Raw genomic sequence first — 19,143 nt, 5'->3', positions numbered from 1 at the left:
TTCCTGTTTTTACATCTCATCTTAATATGCAAGTTTATTACTTCAATGCTTGACTAACTTTTGCCTCGATGATCTGTTGAGCTTTGTTCCTGAGCTGTACTAATCACTGTGCTTATTACTGTTTGAATGTTTGGTACAGGAAGCGAGCAGCTGCAAAGCATCTAATAGAACGCTACTACCACCAGTTAACTGAGGGCTGTGGAAATGAGGCCTGCACGAATGAGTTTTGTGCTTCCTGTCCAACTTTTCTCCGTATGGATAACAATGCAGCAGCTATTAAAGCCCTCGAGCTTTATAAGATTAATGCAAAACTCTGTGATCCTCATCCCTCCAAGAAAGGAGCAAGCTCAGCTTACCTTGAGAACTCGAAAGGTGCAACTAACAACTCTGAGATAAAAATGAACAAGAAGGAAGGAAAAGGAGCTAGGATTGATTTTAAAGGTAAGACTTTTTTTTTTAATTGAGAATTGTGATTGAATACCATATTAGAGATTTAAATATATGAATTTATTGTTTTGTCATATTGTGTGAGCTTAGGACATTAGTTTTCTAATAGGAAAAATGTTTTAAGTTGTAGTTAATCTCTTAAATTAGGCTACAAACTTGTAAAATTATAACTGGACTAGTTATCTGGTATGAGCTCTGAAACCCCGTGACCATGTGGTAAAAGAAGCAGAAAAATGTTGGGCCTGGTGGCATATTCCTGTAATCCCAGTGGCTTGGGAGGCCGAGGCAGGATGATTGCAAGTTTGAGGCCATCCTCAACAATTTATTGAGGCCCTAAGCAACTTAGCAAGACCCTGTCTCAAAATAAAGACTAAAACTTGCTGGGGATGTTGCTCAGTAAAGCACCTCTGAGATCAATCCCCATTACACCCCCCCACCAAAAAAAAAAAAGCCAATCAATAAATAGTCAAAAGAATTAAAAAGACCCTTCTCAAAAGGAGAAATTCATAAGCAACAAATATACGAAAAAATGTTTGACATCTCTAACAATTAGGGAAATGCAAATCAAAACTATACTGAGAGTTCATCTCAGTGCAGTCGGNATGTTTTTTTTTTTTTTTTTTTTAGATGAATGATAGGGCTTACACCAGTAGAGGCAATTATATTTTCAAAGAGAAATATTTTTGCTTAAGGCATATGTTAGAGAATGCTTCCAAAATTTTCAATAACTCATTTGAAACAAAAGTTTAAATTAATTAGTGAAATGGAGTTGTGTTGTTTTCTACAATAAAACATTTCATAACTGTAAACAATTTTGTTACTCAAAATTTATAGTTCTGTTTCATTAATTAGTTCACATACTAGGAATAAATAGGTGAATGTTGTCAATATGTATAATGTGAAAACTGCAATCACTTTGTTATACACATTTCTCCAGCAAGTGTGCATTACAAAGTAGCATTCAGTGAAGTAGAGTGTGCCACCACAGTTGCATTCAACTACCTACAGGAAATATGGTGCATGATAGATACACTCATTGTGTTTTTGACCATATACTTGTTTTTAGAGGTGCTTATCCTGTGTTTGCCCCAGTCTTTAAGCACCCCTCACCCTTTTTTTTATTATTATTTTGTTTTTTTGCTGAAGTCTAAAACGTAGCAGTTTTAATCTTTCCTTATTTTAGAATATGCCACTGTCCCCTTCTTTTTCATTTTTCATTTTTGTAATGTTCTGCATTTTTCTGTTAGGGATTATAAATATTTTAATCATACCAATACTTTGATGTGTACAGACATAAGTCTGAAAAAAAAAATCTGTTCATTTAATGTTTTCTCAGTAGAATACCTCTTTTTATTGATATCCCAGCTTAATAATTTGTATTTCTATAGTTTTTTTACTTTGTATATATATGTATATATATGTATGTGTTTGCATATATGTTTAGAACTCACTTGAATATTTTAAGCAAAACACTAAGTGGAAAAGTATTGATACATTTCAGGTAGTTTCTGAAAACTTGGCATATCAGCAGACGATGTATGAGTCTAGAATGTTGCTCTTCTACAGTCATGTCCCCTTACTGCACACAAAGCAAGCCTCTGTGAATAATCTTATAATTTGATGATTAGAAGGCAGTATATATATTCTAATAGGATATTTATTTATGTTAGGTATCTTCTGTGTTTTGATTACATTTTAGGAAATTGCATATGGGTTTGTATTGTCTTATAAGAAGGTACTATTATATTTTCCAATTAGAATAAAGAGAAATGGTCTCCCAGTTAGTGGTTTCAGACTTTTCAGGAAGAGATTGACGATATTGAGTAAAAGATACTCAATAGAACAAACCTGAGAATTACTTCTTAAATAATTTGAGTTCATAAAGGAAACTGTAGGTGTAGACATTTTTAACTGGGCCACAGATTAGTTTTGTGGTATGATAAAATTTGGTATTTTTGTGTTTTAACTTTTGGAAGCCATTTATTCTTTCAGTGATGACTTGCATTTCATAGCGTCTTTTACTATGGAGCAAATATTTTAAGGCAGAGTTAGAAATCATATCAAAGTTTGTTTTTTTTTTGTTTGATTTTAAACACATGTTGTACTGTCTGTGTATAAGGGTACAGTTTTAACATCAGAGTTTATGAGAAATGGTATATTCTCAATCACAGAATGCCACCCTGAAACAAACTAGAAATGCCTCAAACGAACCAGTTTGGTTTTAATACATACAGAAGTAGGAAAAGAGGTGTTTCCAGAAGATTAGGCTGAAGAAAACCTTTCAGAACAATGTTTTTCTGCCCTGTAGTGAGGTTGTAATAGGGTATTGTCATGAAACAGCACAGGATGTTAGTTCATATTTACAGTTTAAGCTATTGATTGCTGAATCTGTGTATTAGATACTTTTTTAAAAAATCTAACTCATAAATGAGACTGAGTCCAAAATATTTGACAAACAAAAAGAGAAATCTTTTTGTTTAAGGCATGTGTTAGAGAATGCTTCCAAAATTTTCAATAACTCATTTGAAACAAGTTTAAATTAATTAGTGAAATGGAGTTGTGTTGTTTTCTACAATAAAACATTTCATAACTAAGTTCATGAGAACTTACTACAATAAAGTGCATATTTTGAAATTAAATATTCTCTTTTTTCTTCTAACTTTCTAGATGTGACTTACCTAACCGAAGAAATAGTGTATGAAATTCTTGAATTATGTAGAGAGAGAGAGGATTATTCCCCTTTAATCCGTGTCATTGGAAGAGTTTTCTCTAGTGCTGAGGCATTGGTACAGAGCTTTCGGAAAATGAAACAGCACACCAAGGAAGAACTGAAATCTCTTCAAGGAAAGGATGAAGACAAAGATGAAGATGAAAAAGAAAAAGCTGCATGCTCTGCTGCTGCTATGGAAGAAGATTCAGAAGCATCATCCTCAAGAATAGGCGATAGCTCACAGGGAGACAATAATTTACAAAAATTAGGCCCGGATGATGTGTCTGTGGATATTGATGCTATTCGAAGAGTCTATACCAGATTGCTCTCTAATGAAAAAATAGAAACTGCCTTTCTCAATGCACTTGTGTATTTGTCACCTAATGTAGAATGTGACTTGACATATCATAACGTGTACTCCCGAGATCCTAATTATCTGAATTTGTTCATTATTGTAATGGAGAATAGAAATCTCCACAGTCCTGAATATCTGGAAATGGCATTGCCATTATTTTGCAAAGCAATGAGCAAGCTACCCCTTGCAGCCCAAGGGAAACTGATTAGACTATGGTCTAAATACAGTGCAGATCAGATTCGGAGAATGATGGAAACATTTCAGCAACTTATTACTTACAAAGTCATAAGCAATGAATTTAACAGTCGAAATCTAGTGAATGATGATGATGCCATTGTTGCTGCTTCAAAATGCTTGAAAATGGTTTACTATGCAAATGTAGTGGGAGGAGAAGTGGACACAAATCATAATGAAGAAGATGATGAAGAGCCCATCCCTGAGTCTAGTGAATTGACACTTCAGGAGCTTTTGGGAGAGGAAAGAAGAAACAAGAAAGGTCCTCGAGTGGACCCATTGGAAACTGAACTTGGTGTTAAAACTCTGGATTGTCGAAAACCACTTATCTCTTTTGAAGAGTTCATTAATGAACCACTGAATGATGTTCTGGAAATGGATAAAGATTATACTTTTTTCAAAGTAGAAACAGAGAACAAGTTCTCTTTTATGACATGTCCCTTTATATTGAATGCTGTCACAAAGAATTTGGGATTATATTATGACAATAGAATTCGCATGTACAGTGAACGAAGAATCACTGTTCTCTACAGCCTAGTTCAAGGACAGCAGTTGAATCCATATTTGAGACTGAAAGTCAGACGTGACCATATCATAGATGATGCACTTGTTCGGGTAAGTTTGCTGTTTAAAATCAGCACTAAATAAGAAACCTAATGGGATATTGTAATGCAGTTCAGTGAATTCATTTAGTATCATATAGACATTGATATTTCTGATTTTAAGTTTTAAGTATTTTTGTTATTCCTGACCAAGTTTATAAGTGTATCTACATTTTATTGTCTTACCTAATGAGTACTCTTTTGAAAAAGAATGGATTTTCTAAATCTTGAAAACTAATCCCTAGAGTTTCTTCATTTAAAAGAGAAGAGATTATTAGGGAAAGACTGAGACATAGGAACAAGGAAAATGTGGAGATATCAATATTAAGTATGAATATGAATTCTTAACTGGGAGACGTAGTACAGTAAATTTATACCATAAAGTTGTAAGTGGTGCCCCAAAAATTCCATCATGTAGAATTTAGATGTGCATCATTGTATTATGGTAAGTTTGATAAAATGACCAGGGCAAGTTGGTGTGTATTGGAGTTCTATTAAGCCATTCAAAATGTCCCTGTATGACACTGTGGTTGTGGTAGTTTTTCTCCCTTAAATATTTATAGGGACAACTTTGGGGCTTGAAATAATCTTGGAAAAGAGCAGCTATTCTAAGAATTTATTGATTGTACCTGTATCATCAGCCAAATTCAGAGAGATTAAGCTGGGAAAATACTGGGAGCTTGGGTACCCATCTTCTAATTCTGTTTTTTTTCAGATGGGATTGCCTCTAGTTACTACTACTTTTCCTCCACAGAATAAGAATTTTAGTGTCACTACTTTAAGAATGTTGGTTTCACCAGAAGACAGAAATCAATTGCCAGTCACATTTTACAAAATTACATTTGTTAGTGTGCTTTAGTATGCTTTTATTGTATTCATAGCATTTGGTATCCATGTTGTTGATAGTTTTTTCATTAACTTGAAGTAAAAGTTAATGTCAGCTAAAATTAGTCAACCTTCTGTACTAACAGAATAAGAAACCATAGTATAAACAACTACAATACAGTGATAAGTAGTTAAAATGTATTTTATTTTTAGAATAGATTTGTCTAACTCTGAGGATTCATGAAACTTTCAACCAGTGGAAAATTTTGTTACAACATCTCAGAATTCAACCTTAATGAACTTCAGAGTTTGTGCCTCTTTTCTGTTACTGGTTTTTAATAATGTCAAATGTTTATAGTGTTGAAGAAAGATTCTGCATTCTCAAGAAAGTCAAAACAGCTTTTTGGTGGAGACAGAAAGGGGCTTTATCTGCCTGAAGAGATTACTATTGCTTGCTTTTTGCCTCTTATTTATGTAGCTTTGAGCAACATTAATAATTAATACATTTAGTAACTAATCATCAAGCAGCCAGCAACTTATTTTGCGTAGTTCAACAGGGTGGGTAGGACATTTTGTAAGAATGAAAATGAAATCTTATGAAAAGCACTTTGAGGTTTATATGCATATTCGTTGTTGGAGCAGAGATTGAAATGCTGAAACTACACACTATATGTGACATGTCCCTTCAGCTGATTTCAGCAAAAGTTATGCCTGACCTGAAAAAAGAAATGATTTACTGTCTTTTAAGAGTCCATTGAGGGTTAAACAAAATTATCTGTCTCCCCTACTTGTCTTCTGCTCAAATATCTATCCAGCCTTATTTTCTTCCTTATTCCCAGCCCCTTTTTCCCTTTTAGAGTAATGCTAAGATCCAGTAAAAGTTTAGGTCCTTGATACTCACTTCACTCTGTGTTTTAAATTTATCTTTAAGGATTTTGAGGAAATAGCCATTTCAGTTTTTAAAGCCTTCTCCTAAGCAAGCGTCAAAATAACTATTAGCTTTGTAGTTGCACTAACAAATATATGTGTATTTTAGTGAGTTCTGCTTATTTTATCAAACTCAGTATGATTTGACTTATTATAAATTGGGATTCACTTAGATGATACCTCTACTTGATTTTTACTTGTCCATAAAACCATTTCATTTCACTAATCCTCTGTGTTGGGCACGCTGATAAGAAATAGACACAAGGAAGTAGAGCCCACTGAGACTTCTAAGGGGCTCTTGAATGCTCACACTAAGCAGATGGCAGTCTTTATTTTCTTCCTCCCTTTTTTTTTTTTTTTTGTTGTTTCTTAGGATTTGTTCTAACTGAAATGAAGAATTTTATGCTTGGTTTATATCCTCTAACTAATTTCTTAATGAAAGAATGAAGTAGTTAGCATCATGTAATAATTTAAAAGAGTGAAACTTGACAAATTCCTTAGTATTACGAGAGAAGAAAATGAAATCTAGAGACATTTTTACCTACAGAAATGAATGGCAGAATTAGAAGTAGACTCAGAAATCCAGGTCTCATGGACAAATGTAATTATGTGATGTGGCTTTTACACTAACTTTTCAATTTTCTATTTAAGTGATAATAAGCTGTTCTTCATTTGCTTATAGAGAACGTGAAAAAATTAAATATATCTGAATAATCTGAGAATTGCTTTCTAATCAATAGTATAAGGTTATTCACCACCAAACTTCTGTCCATAGAAACTAATGGGCAGAAATAGTATAAGCTAGACTCCTTAGAGAATGTAAGTATTATTAAATATTAGGCTGAGTTTATGTGAGCATTACTCCTTAAATATTCATACCATTAAGGAATCATTTTTCAGTTATGGATAAGGTTGGATTTTATTTAATAGCCCAGGCTATTAAAGTTTTTAAGTAAAGGGCTTTCCTTTTGATTATTATAAATCTGGTAATACAATATTTTTATATTGAAATGTCAACATACCTAGGTGTTTTGGGAATGCTTTCATGTTGGATCAGTTTTTTTTAAATGACCCCTAGAATTTAGTCATCATGCCTAATTAAATGTTTAGAAAGTATCAACAATTGGTGAAATAAAAAGTCTTGGTAAGAAGAGGAAGTTATATAAGAAAGAGGTTCATGTTGTTCGTTATACCCAGTCTGTTTTTGTTTATCACCCGTTCCCATGGTCTCTATTATATTTAAGTATAAAATATATCCTCTACTGTGGTTCTTACATAATTCTCTCATTAACTAAACAAAAGTATTCAAGGTTGTTATTTTTTGAAAGAGGAAGAATAAATGCAGCCTCTATGTAACAATGACCATTGTCAAAATGATTATTGTGAAATTTTACTTTCTTTATCTGTACTATAATTTAAAGTTAATTTTTTAAAAAAAGGCTACCCATGCAACTTTAAATGATAAAATATTTTACAAAATGACTTATATATCTGAGAATGATACTCTAAAATTGATAAGTGGAAATTTACATCTGAGAAATTTAGTTGACAACTATTTTTTAAAGCATTCATTGTAAAACAATAGAAAATATGGAAAGCCAGAAAATAAAAGACACATTATAGAGAGGCTGTGAAGCACAATGATTCAGAGCTTGTTGTTGGATTAGAATCTCTTTCTTTATGACTTACTAACTTGTCTTGATCAAGTTTTTAACCTTTCATTAAGTTAACCATCTGTAATTGAAGTTAAATAATATTACCTACCTGATGAAGTTGTTGTGAAGATTAAATGGTTGCAATGTGTAAAGTGCTTTTAAGTTGTATATGTTGTTGTTGCAGTTATTCCTGGGATAGTTTGAAAATGACATGATGGCTGGAGTTTCACATAAACCTGGAAAAAGTTTTAGAACCAATAGAATAGTAATAATAGCAACAACATACTTTTATAAGCACTGATATTATGCAGGGAATTCATCCAAGCATTCATATATATTAACTTTCAATATGTTATTTTGCTTATTTTATAGATTGAAACTAAATCAAAGAGGTGAGGTTACATGTTTTCATTTACCATAACAAATACTGCATTAAGTTCTTTTGACACCCAAGGTATACAGTGAAGATTGGTGGAACTTGACAGATATATATTTTTTTAAGAATGAGGACAAATTTTGTCTCATTTGACATATGACATTTCTTAGGTGGAGTTAAGACTCAAATATAGAACCTCTGAATTCTATAGAAACTCTCCACCAAATTCTTTAAAAGGTTTTATGTTGATAAGTAGTCAGTGCTCATTTATGAGTATTAATGGGAAAAACTCTAGGATATGGTCTGAATATCAGATTTTTTTTTTCCACTTTGGAATTCATTATATTAGATGTATAGCATGTTTGCCTTTGTGATAGAAAAACAAATAGAAAAATATACTTACATCCATTTGAGATCTGGGAGAATAAAACTAGGAATGGGTTACATTGCAATGTGGGATATTAAATACATACTAATTGTAAATTTAGACCTCAGAATCCTATATAGTCTATAGATTGAGGCTGGATATCAACTGGAATTCCGTCCTCTCCCCCCCCCCCTCGTTTATTTTCAAGTCTATATTTATTCGAGTCTATATTTTTGAAACTAGTCTTTCTGCAGTTCCTTTGAGGACATAAATATTTGAATCTTTTGTTTGGAGAACAAAGTTTTAAAAGATAACAATCTGATGTGTTAACGTCTTAATAATATTGCTGCTCTGTAGAACTCTCTCATGTATTCTTTTAAGCCTTCATGACCTTGTAGTATGAAAAGTATTGCTTTTTTTTTTTTTCCTTTGTGGATAAAGAAACCGAGGCTTGAGTCACTTGCTAAATTTAAAAGTTAAATATTTTATTAAGTGGCTGGGGTTGTGGCTTAGAGATAGAGCATTCACATAGCATTCGTGAGGCACTGGGTTCCATCCTCAGCACCACATAAAGTAAATTAAACATTGTGTCCACCTATAACTAAAAAATAAATATTTTTAAAAAGTAAGTGACAGGGCTAGTATAAAGTATTCTGAGTTTTATTATTTCCACAATGAAATGCTGTCTCAAAAATAAATCCCTGATTTTTTTTTTTTAATTTTTGAGATTGCTTTTGAACATTCTTCAAAGCTTTAGACTAAATTCACAGAATTATAAAACCTCGGAGTTTAAGCTGTTCAGGAAAAAAATTTCAGTCAGTTTTTTCAAACTATCTTTTTTAAAAAATTATATTCCTTAATAAGAAATAGTTTATTTAGCTTCCCAGTACACAGTGGGTATCCATCTATATACATCTAATTGAAACAAACAAGTTTCATGAAAAATAGGTTCTGTTACTATGTGTAGTGCATTCTTATTTTTTCCCCTTTTCTGGCTGTAAACCACTAAATGGATTTGACTACCCACTAATGAGTTGCAGTTGGCATTTTGAAAAACATGGAGCTAGAGCCATCATGAATTGAGATTTTTAAAAAATTGCTGTAAACAAACAAGAATGTCCAAATATTGCTACCTAAGTCATTACTTTAGGAATATAAGATACTTATTCCAGTGATAGTTGCATTGTTTAAAAACATTTTCTAAAATTCCATTTGGAATAATTAGAATAATTTAAACATTCTTAAATATTGTTTTGGCAAATTTAGATCTTGGGGCTGGGGATGTGGCTCAAGCGGTAGCGCGCTCGCCTGGCATGCGTGCGGCCCGGGTTCGATCCTCAGCACCACATACAAAACAAAGATGTTGTGTCCGCCAATAACTGATAAATAAATGTTTAAAAAAAAAATTTAGATCTTGAGGAGTAAAAAACAATTTTTTGGGGGGGGTATCAGGGATTGAAGGGGGCACTCAACCACTGAGCCACACCCCCAGCCGTATTTTGTATTTTTCTTTACAAACACAGTTTCACTGACTTGCTCAGTGCCTGGCCATTGCTGAGGCTGGCTTTGGTGCTCCTGCCTCCAGATCCACTGAGATTACAGGTGTGCACCACCGATCCCAGCTGAATGAAAAAGAAAATTTTTTTATTACCATTAGATGTTTGGAAGCAATTCAGCAAATAAGATGGATAATTAATCAGACATGTTCTATGTAAATTTTTGGCATAGAACAAATTATATATAAACATTTTACATTAGAATCTAGTGTTGATTTGGTGATTAATCTCACAGTGACTGAATAATCAATATGTACATTATTCTGTAGATAGAAAAAGTGTTTAGTAAAAGATCTATAGTTGAAGAAATGCTAGATACTAGGATTTGTTAATTACAAGTGTATGTTTTACCTGCACTCATTTCAGTACATTTTAAAAGATTAATTTATACTGAGTTCCATTGTGAGAGACCATAAACTGTTTTTCTGTTTAGCCAATTTATTTTTCTTAGTTGAAATTATTTTACTTATGACTTAATGGGCAGTGAGACTTAATTCTTGAGTTTTTATTCTAGTAAACATGAAGGACTATTAGTAAATAATTTTGAAGTTCTGCTTCTTTGCTCCATTGTTTTTGCCAAACGATTTAGAGCAGTCACATAAGCATTAATCTCTCTTAACTTCTGTGTCTTTTGAGGCACAAATTTGTTAAAAACAAGTAACAGAAAATCTAATTCTAACTTTCTACTATGTATTATTTTTATAAAACATCAGTAAAATTAGAAAGTAATCCTAAATATTATGCTGGGTTTTTTTTCTATTCCACTTTTCCATTTTCTTTGAGACTTAATCTGTCTCTGACTTTTTTTTTTTTGGGGGGGGGGTCCGTTTGCTTCCTGTTTACATTTGAAAGGAAAAAAAGAGAAAATTTTTTCTTTATTATTTGTTTTTGTGTTGCTTCTACTTATTTTTATTTTGCTTGTATCCTGATAGCTGACAATCATCTTTTACATTTATCTTTTCAAAAACTAGCTAGAGATGATTGCTATGGAAAATCCTGCAGACTTGAAGAAACAGTTGTATGTGGAATTTGAAGGAGAACAAGGAGTTGATGAGGGTGGTGTTTCCAAAGAATTTTTTCAGCTGGTTGTGGAGGAAATCTTCAATCCAGATATTGGTAAATATTTTGATGATATGAATAATATACATCATATATTTTTGAATTAAGAATTTACCTTTACAAATATTCTCAGCTCTGAAAAGCAGAAATGAAGGATGATTTTTGGTATGGATGACCTATAATCACAGATAACTGACTGCATTGTGTAAATCTGTGCTTTAGGAACAGATTTGCATCATTCATTCAAGTTCTTATTTAAGATTATGTAACCAGGGGGCCTGGGGACATAGCTCAGTTGGTTCATTGCTTGCCTCACTTACACAAGGCCCTAGGTTCAATCCCCAGCACCATCAAAAACACTGGGGGTAGGGGGCAGTATTGTTCAGCACCTATGTGTTCAATTCCCAGTACCAATAAAATAAAAAGATATAGCCAAATGTTTTAATAAAGGTAATTATCTTTTTAGTAAATTTGATTGGAAACATCTAAGAATGTTGTAATTTGGAAAAATTGAAGGAGTTTCTTTGTATAGTCTGAAATGGTCCCAAACTCGTGGTGTTAATGAGAGAAGTCATTTGAAGAATGTCAAGAGAATGTCTCACAAGTATATCATACTCAAAGTTCAGAAACTAGTAATATCAAATTAATTAAATTAGATTTTTTTTGCTCTAAGATTTTTCTGGATATGAAAATATCCAGAAAAATATGGGCTGGGATATGACTCCGTGGTTGAGCATCTGCCTAACATGAGCAAGGCCTGAGGAAAACATTTTTTCTTAGGTTTTTGTATAGTAGCAATTCCTCCAAACCACTCCAGAACCCTTTTCTTACCTCATATCTAATAGTACTTGCCAGTCAAAAGAATTATTGTTTGAATGCTGTTTGTGAAATACTTATTACATATGTTGGTCTGGAAAGTGAAGGATATGAATCTGATTGTATCTTTCTTTATTGTGAAAAGTAGGCAAAGCAGAACAGGGAAAAGACTGCCTATTGCATGGTCTGCTTAACGGAATCATTCTGCACTTGTTCAATTTCTACAATGTAACCACTTAGTTATTGGGCTTTCTTGCATTAAAAATTTAATAAAATTTAGGAAAAAGTTTCAACTAAAGATACCATTAGAATTGTGAGGAACATGGCATAGAATCATGCACATCATTTCCCTTAATCTTTGAGTTAAACTGTTAAAGCCTATGGATTCTTAGTACTGTAGGTAAATTGAATTGATGATGAATTAATGTTATTGTTCTTAGCCATTCATTTGTGTGTGTATAAATAGAAGCAAACATTTTAGGTTCATGACAAGTACAGTTATGATAAGATGACAAGTACAGTTAGGATAAGATTTATCTATAATAGTCTAGCCAATATTTTGTTATTAATCAGAAGTCTAGGCTCTTTGTATGTAATTTCTTCACAGTAAACCAGAGACACACAAAACTATATCCTTTTGGAGAAAGGAAATTAATTTATGAACTTCATAAGGAATTGGTTTGTAGGCTTCATAAATTTGGCAGACCCTTCACTATGTAGCTTCTGATGTATCTGGAAATGTTAAACATTAGATTAAAATGTATTTGGATTATATGCAAAAATAACTTTTAAGAGAAAAAATACATTAAGCTGTTCCAGGTGATAAGATAATGAAGTGATGGCAGTAGGAATCTTAAAGAATATCTTACAAGAGGCATCCTTTATGGGACTTTTCTTCTAGCCACAGTGTTTTGATTTCATAATTGCTATTTTTTTGTATATGGAGAATCTATGCTCTGGTTAATTTCTAGTTCCTTATTCTTAAGCCTATAGACATGCATTTGTGACATTTTACCACATTTATTATTTGCCACCTGAAATTTTTAGCACTTCCATATATACTATAACTTGTCCTATAAATAAAACATTTTTTAAGATCTCAATTGTGAGCTGGGGATGTGGCTCCAGCGGTAGCACGCTCTCCTGGCATGTGCGGGTTCGATCCTCAGCACCACATAAAAAATAAAATAAAGATGTTGTGTCCACCGAAAACTAAAATAAATATTAAAAAATTCTCTCTCTCTCTCTCTCTCTCTCTCGCTCTCTCACTCTCTCGCCCTCTCTCCTTTTTTTAAAAAAAGGATCTAAATTGTGAAACTTAAGTATGAATTGGATAATTTACAAAACATTATTCCATGAATTGAATTTAGAAAAATAACCTGTGTTTAATGTATGCTTTTAGTGGTCAAAGAGGCATTTTAAAATCCCTGTTATTTTTAACTTAAAGTAAAAATGAATGACTTTTTAAAAGCTTTTGAAATTATTATTATTGATTTAAAAATACATTTTTATGCTATGTTATTTCTGAATTCTGTTCTGTTGGAAATTACAGATTTTTTTCAGATCTAATTTTAAAAATATTTTTATTTAGTTTCACAGTAGTAATTGAAAAACATTTAGTAAAATAAAAAGAAATTATAAAACCAGTTATTTTCATTCCCTAGTAATGCTTTTTCATGTACTAAAAATGAAAGAGTTCTGTTTTCTAAGGAATGATGCTAAAAAGTTCTCTAAGTTGATTTTTTTTAAATAACCACCACATGAAATTGAAAGATTACAAAACTACTTTTGTTATATATTAGTTCATTTAATATGTGTATTAAATGGCTTTTACATAAGCTTTTAAGGAAATCTCACATGTTTTGGGGTCATATGACTTTGCTTTTGCACTTAATTTTCAGTGATTGAATAAATTCAATGTAAATTCACCCTTTGAATGTTTTAATATATTATAAAACTTGGATTTAATGAAATACTCTACGCTTTCTAGAAATGCTACCATTTCATATTACCTTGTTTCTTTACTTGTTAAAATTAACATGCCAGCATTTGCCACATTTATATCAACCAATTATATTTGGGCATTAGTTTCTCATGTTCAAATGTGAGTTTTTTATGTGTAATGATTTCAGTTTTACATTTATGCTATTGTTCTTCACCAATCTTTCATAAAATAAAAAGTAATGTATTTTTAAAAATTATTTCTTGTAGGTATGTTCACATATGATGAATCTACAAAATTATTTTGGTTTAATCCATCCTCTTTTGAAACTGAGGGTCAGTTTACTTTGATTGGCATTGTACTGGGTCTGGCTATTTACAACAACTGTATCCTGGATGTCCATTTTCCCATGGTTGTCTACAGGAAGCTAATGGGGAAGAAAGGAACTTTTCGTGACTTGGGAGACTCTCACCCAGTAAGTTCTGTGTCATTTTATATTTAATTTCTTAGGTTTTATTTAAATGTAAAAGTAGTTTAATTTACATAAAATGTTACTAAAGGTTTTCAATATTTTTACCTAGTAAGATAAAGTTATCTTAAGTCAAAGAGGGAAATTTCTATATGTTACTGATTACAGGCAGGTTTTTTTTTTTTTTTCTTTTTTTAGACTGATTCCATAAGGAAGAGTCTGTAAACATTTATTTTTTTAATGTGATCATATAAATCTGCCAGGTGAAATCACAGTTGCACTGGCTTAGGGACTTGGTGTGTTCAAGTTTGTGTGTCTGTTTCTCTCCTTCTGCTCTGTCCTCCATACTTGACACTGTGGATATTCTCATAGAGCACAATGTGAAATCTGTTGCTGAATTGGTAGTATGAGGTTTCTTAGCAAAGAATGGAACATCATCAATGACTGACAGTCTTTCTAGATTATGAACTATTTAGGGGACAGGAAGAATGGATATCGTTTGTGGTCCAGTTCTCTCTGACACAATTTGTATTTTTTGTTTTTATTTTTCTATAAAGAGTTACATGCGGGAGCCGGGGTTGTGGCTTAGTAGTAGATGGCTTGCCTAGCATGCGTGAGGCACTGGGTTCATTCCCTGGCACCACATTATAAAATAAACAAATAAAATAAAGGTATTGTATCCATCTACAACTAAATGTGTGTATCTGTATCAGTTATATACAAATAATTTTTTGTATTTTGAAGTTAATTTTTCCATTTCTCATTATTAGGTTCTATATCAGAGTTTAAAAGACTTACTAGAATATGAAGGAAATGTGGAAGATGATATGATGATCACTTTCCAGATATCACAGACAGATCTTTTTGGTAACCCAATGATGTATGATCTAAAAGAAAATGGTGATAAAATTCCAATTACAAATGAAAACAGGAAGGTAATGAATGTTTTTATGTTGTCATTGTTTTTGTCTCTTTGATAACAATTTCAAAACCTGTATGCTTGTGATTTTTAAAGAAGTATAATAGAGTTGGAACCAAGAACAAAGAAATTAAGTACCCAAATTCATGCAAATGGTAGAGCTACAGTTTTCAAAAACTTGGATTTAATCTGGTGTGTGAGCACACAGTTGAGTACTAAATTCCTTAATAAGAGGACATTTAGTAGGAGAGAATGAGTACCTAAATGTGGCTATAGTATAAAACAAGAAACAGGGTTTTTCTACCTTAAACTTAAGAAGCAAATAGGACCTTGTGATTAAAGTTTTTACCACACACAAAAAAATGATAATTGCATTTAATGTGTATGTGTATTTCTCATTTGGTATGTAATTGTACTTCTAAAGCATTCTTTACATCAGATTTGGATTTCTGTTGACCAAAACGTATTTGTCTGAAAACAAGTAGCAGGAAAATTATATACATTTGTAATATACCTATAAGGACATGTGCTTATATTAAAATATTACACTTATTTGTCTGAAAACAAGTAGCAGGAAAATTACATACATTTGTAGTATACCTATAAGGACATGTGCTTATATTAAAATATTACACTTATTAAGTTAGGATATAAAGTTCCTTTTATGATTCAGTGTAGTAGCTTAGGCATCAAGCAAAACACCAGATTTTTTATGAACTAGATGCGTAGGTGGCTTACCAATATTCTGTAGTAGATAGCATGAGACTTTCTGGTTTGCTCAAATTTAGTACATTGACTATTATAAATGTACACATGGTTTAAATGTAAGGGAACCTAAAACATTATATTAAGGCTTCAGCTTTTTTACTTTTTGATACCAGGGATTGAACTTTAGGGGCGCTCAACCACTGAGCCACAACCCCAGCCCTATTTTGTATTTTATTTAGAGACAGGGTCTCAACTGGGTTGCTTAGCACCTTGCTTTTGCTGAGGCTGGCTTTGAACTCTCAATCCTTCTGCCTCAGCTTCCAAGCCACTGGGTTTACATGTGTGTGCCACCATGCCCATTTGAGGCCTCAGCTTTTATATTCAGTCTTGTTTAAAATACTATGAAAATTGAAACATATATAACCATTTTATACACATGAACTTTTTACAGCTTAATATTGATTATTGTAGAGAATTATGAAATTGTAAGATATTTTCCTTTGTATAAAATTTTAATTTTGAAAAGTGTTCTTGAATGATTTGCCCACAAATTAGGTTTTTTTTTTTTTTTAATAACATATTATAAGACATTCTTGTGGTTAATGTTTTCGGCAGGAATTTGTCAATCTCTATTCTGACTACATTCTCAACAAATCAGTAGAAAAACAGTTCAAGGCTTTTCGCAGAGGTTTTCATATGGTGACCAATGAATCTCCCTTAAAGTATTTATTCAGACCAGAAGAAATTGAATTGCTCATATGTGGAAGCCGGGTAAGAAAGCAAATGTCTGCCCCCACAAAAATTGTTTTAAAGCATCACGTATTGTTTTAATGGTGTAATGTAGAAGACATTAAGACATATTTTCTTGAATTTGCAGAATCTAGATTTCCAAGCACTAGAAGAAACTACAGAATATGATGGTGGCTATACCAGGGACTCTGTTCTGATTAGGTGAGGTACTCAATTCTTAAGAGGACTTTTGTCTCTAAATATTACTTACCAAATAAGCAAACTTGCAATTTCTCAGCTGCAAAATTAGAACTGTATTTGTAATATAATCATCAATGTTTATAGTATGATTTATTTCCCAAATGAAATATTTATGTGCATTGTTTTCCCCTGTATATTGGTTATAACTTACCTGTTACTCCTGGTGATGTGAAATGGTACACTTTTATTGAAATCCGTATGGCAAATACATACATATTAGCATGTACTTCTACTAGTATATAAGTAAGCATTTCCAGTTAATTTCAGGGTAGAGGTTTCCAGTTCTGTCTGCTTCTGGCAAATGCCTTTGCTACCATATTGTCTACCTCTCTGTAATATCCCATTCAATCCTGAAAAACACAAGACTTCCTTATTCCCGGCTGAGATTGGTAAAAGAGACAGCGATGGCTTTTGGCACCCACTGGTGGGGTGAGGTGAGAAGGTATACAAACAGGTACCTTCCTGGAAAGTTCTTGCTATGGAATGCAAATATGTAAACACCAGAATAAATATTAACTTTTGTCTAGCAACAAATTGTATTTTTTGTTATTTTATATTAATTATTATTAATTCTTATTGTTATTTTGTTCATCTTGGTTTTATCTCCTCTTTCTGGTACACTCTTGGTCATTTCTAGCTGCTGCATTTACTGCTAGCAGTCATTATATTGGTACTTGGAGTTTAAAGGTGATTCCTATCACATGGTGATAGGAAAAGCCCAGTTGCCAGTCCCAAGATGTATCACATCTCTGTAATACAGATAATACTTACCAGTTGTTATTAAAAACGTAGCATCTTAGTGTTTCCTTGAAAATATTAGAAAATATCTATATTTTTAAAATTTTAATTTGTTATATATGACAAAAGAATGCATTTCAATTCGTATTACACATATAGAGCACAATTTTTCATATCTCTTGTTGTACACAAAGTGGAGTCACATCCTTTGTATCTTCATACATGATACGATAATGATGATTATTGATACGGTAATGAGGACTATCATATTCCACCATTTTTCCTACCTTCCCTCCCCTTTTCTCCTAGAGTTCATTTAATACCTCCCTGCTCCAGCATATTATGAATCAGCATCCTTAAATCAGAGAAATGATTCGGCATTTGGTTTTTTTGGGATTGGCAAATTTCACTTAGCATTATATTCTCCAACTTCATCCATTTACCTGCAAATGCCATGATTTTATTCTCTTTTAATGCTGAAATATTCCATTGTGTGTATATACCACATTTTTTTTTTCCATTCGTTTACTGAAGGGCATCTAAAATGAGATGGATTCAAACTAAAAAGCTTGTCAGCAAAAGAAACAATCTGTGAGGTGAATAGAGTGCCTACTAATTGGGAACAAATTCTTAACACACGCATGTCAGATACAACAATAATCTCTACAATATATAAAGAACTCAAAAATCTTAACACCAAAAAACCAAATAACCCCATCAATAAATGGGCTAAGGAACTGAACAGACACTTCTCAGAAAAAATTATACAATCAGTCAACAAATATATGAAAAAATGTTCAACATCTCTAGCAATTAGAGAAATGCAAATCCAAACTACTCTAAGATTTCATCTCACTCTACTCAGAATGGCAGCTATTAGGAATACAAATAATAAGTGCTGGCAAGAATGTGGGGGAAAAGGCACACTCATACATTGCTGGTGTGACTGCAAATTGGTGCAGCCAATATGGAAAGCAGTATGGAGAGTCCTTGGGCAACTGGGAGTGGAACCACCATTTGACCCAGCTATCCCACTCCTCAGTCTATAACCAAAGGATTTAAAAACAGCATACTACAGGGACATAGCCACATCAGTGTTTATAGCAGCACAATTCACAATATCTGTGCTGTTTTTTAATGGAGAAATTGCTTCATAGGTTTTTGAGTTGTTACTTCCATATAGGGGTACTTAAAATTTGACTATTTCTTTAAGGAATTTTTATTATGGATCATGATTGCTTGGGTTTACTAATTCGTTAAGCTTTGCAATATGGTAATATTCTAATTCTTTATTTCTCCTTCGTTATTACTTGTAACATTTCTTAAGTTTTACCTATAATACTCATCTACTTTCTAGTTTCCCAGAATTATAAATCCACATATATGATCCATGCACATGCATATATATATATATATATATATATATATATATATATATATATATATAT

The 19,143-nt window shown here is 32.4% G+C and overlaps 1 protein-coding gene and 2 long non-coding RNA genes across 9 annotated transcripts in view; 1 reads left to right on the top strand and 2 right to left on the bottom strand.

Annotated features, from left to right (window-relative positions):
- The window catches only part of LOC125613346, a 39,854-nt gene extending 24,582 nt beyond the window's left edge, over positions 1-15,272 (bottom strand). The window contains exons 1-2 of the long non-coding RNA XR_007343884.1: positions 15,139-15,272; positions 7,865-7,991 (exon numbers count right to left, since the gene is read on the bottom strand). This is a non-coding gene — a long non-coding RNA (uncharacterized LOC125613346). The remainder of the gene's footprint in view (positions 1-7,864; positions 7,992-15,138) is intronic.
- Ube3a (ubiquitin protein ligase E3A) overlaps positions 1-19,143 on the top strand; it is a 101,784-nt gene that overhangs the window by 65,516 nt on the left and 17,125 nt on the right. For all 7 annotated transcript variants that reach the window (XM_015480321.2, XM_015480322.2, XM_015480319.2 and 4 more), the window contains 7 exons: positions 140-441; positions 3,115-4,361; positions 11,026-11,170; positions 14,141-14,346; positions 15,111-15,275; positions 16,583-16,738; positions 16,845-16,918. In XM_015480321.2, coding sequence (XP_015335807.1) covers positions 140-441; positions 3,115-4,361; positions 11,026-11,170; positions 14,141-14,346; positions 15,111-15,275; positions 16,583-16,738; positions 16,845-16,918 — 2,295 coding nt within the window. The remainder of the gene's footprint in view (positions 1-139; positions 442-3,114; positions 4,362-11,025; positions 11,171-14,140; positions 14,347-15,110; positions 15,276-16,582; positions 16,739-16,844; positions 16,919-19,143) is intronic.
- Positions 16,926-19,143, bottom strand: part of LOC107137754 — a 164,667-nt gene continuing 162,449 nt past the window's right edge. Inside the window, exon 23 of the long non-coding RNA XR_001502918.2 lies at positions 16,926-17,307. This is a non-coding gene — a long non-coding RNA (uncharacterized LOC107137754). The remainder of the gene's footprint in view (positions 17,308-19,143) is intronic.

Source organism: Marmota marmota, unplaced genomic scaffold, assembly GCF_001458135.2.
Source record: "Marmota marmota marmota unplaced genomic scaffold, marMar, whole genome shotgun sequence".
NCBI classification, from domain to species: domain Eukaryota; kingdom Metazoa; phylum Chordata; class Mammalia; order Rodentia; family Sciuridae; genus Marmota; species Marmota marmota.
This window is presented reverse-complemented; position numbering and strand designations above follow the sequence as displayed.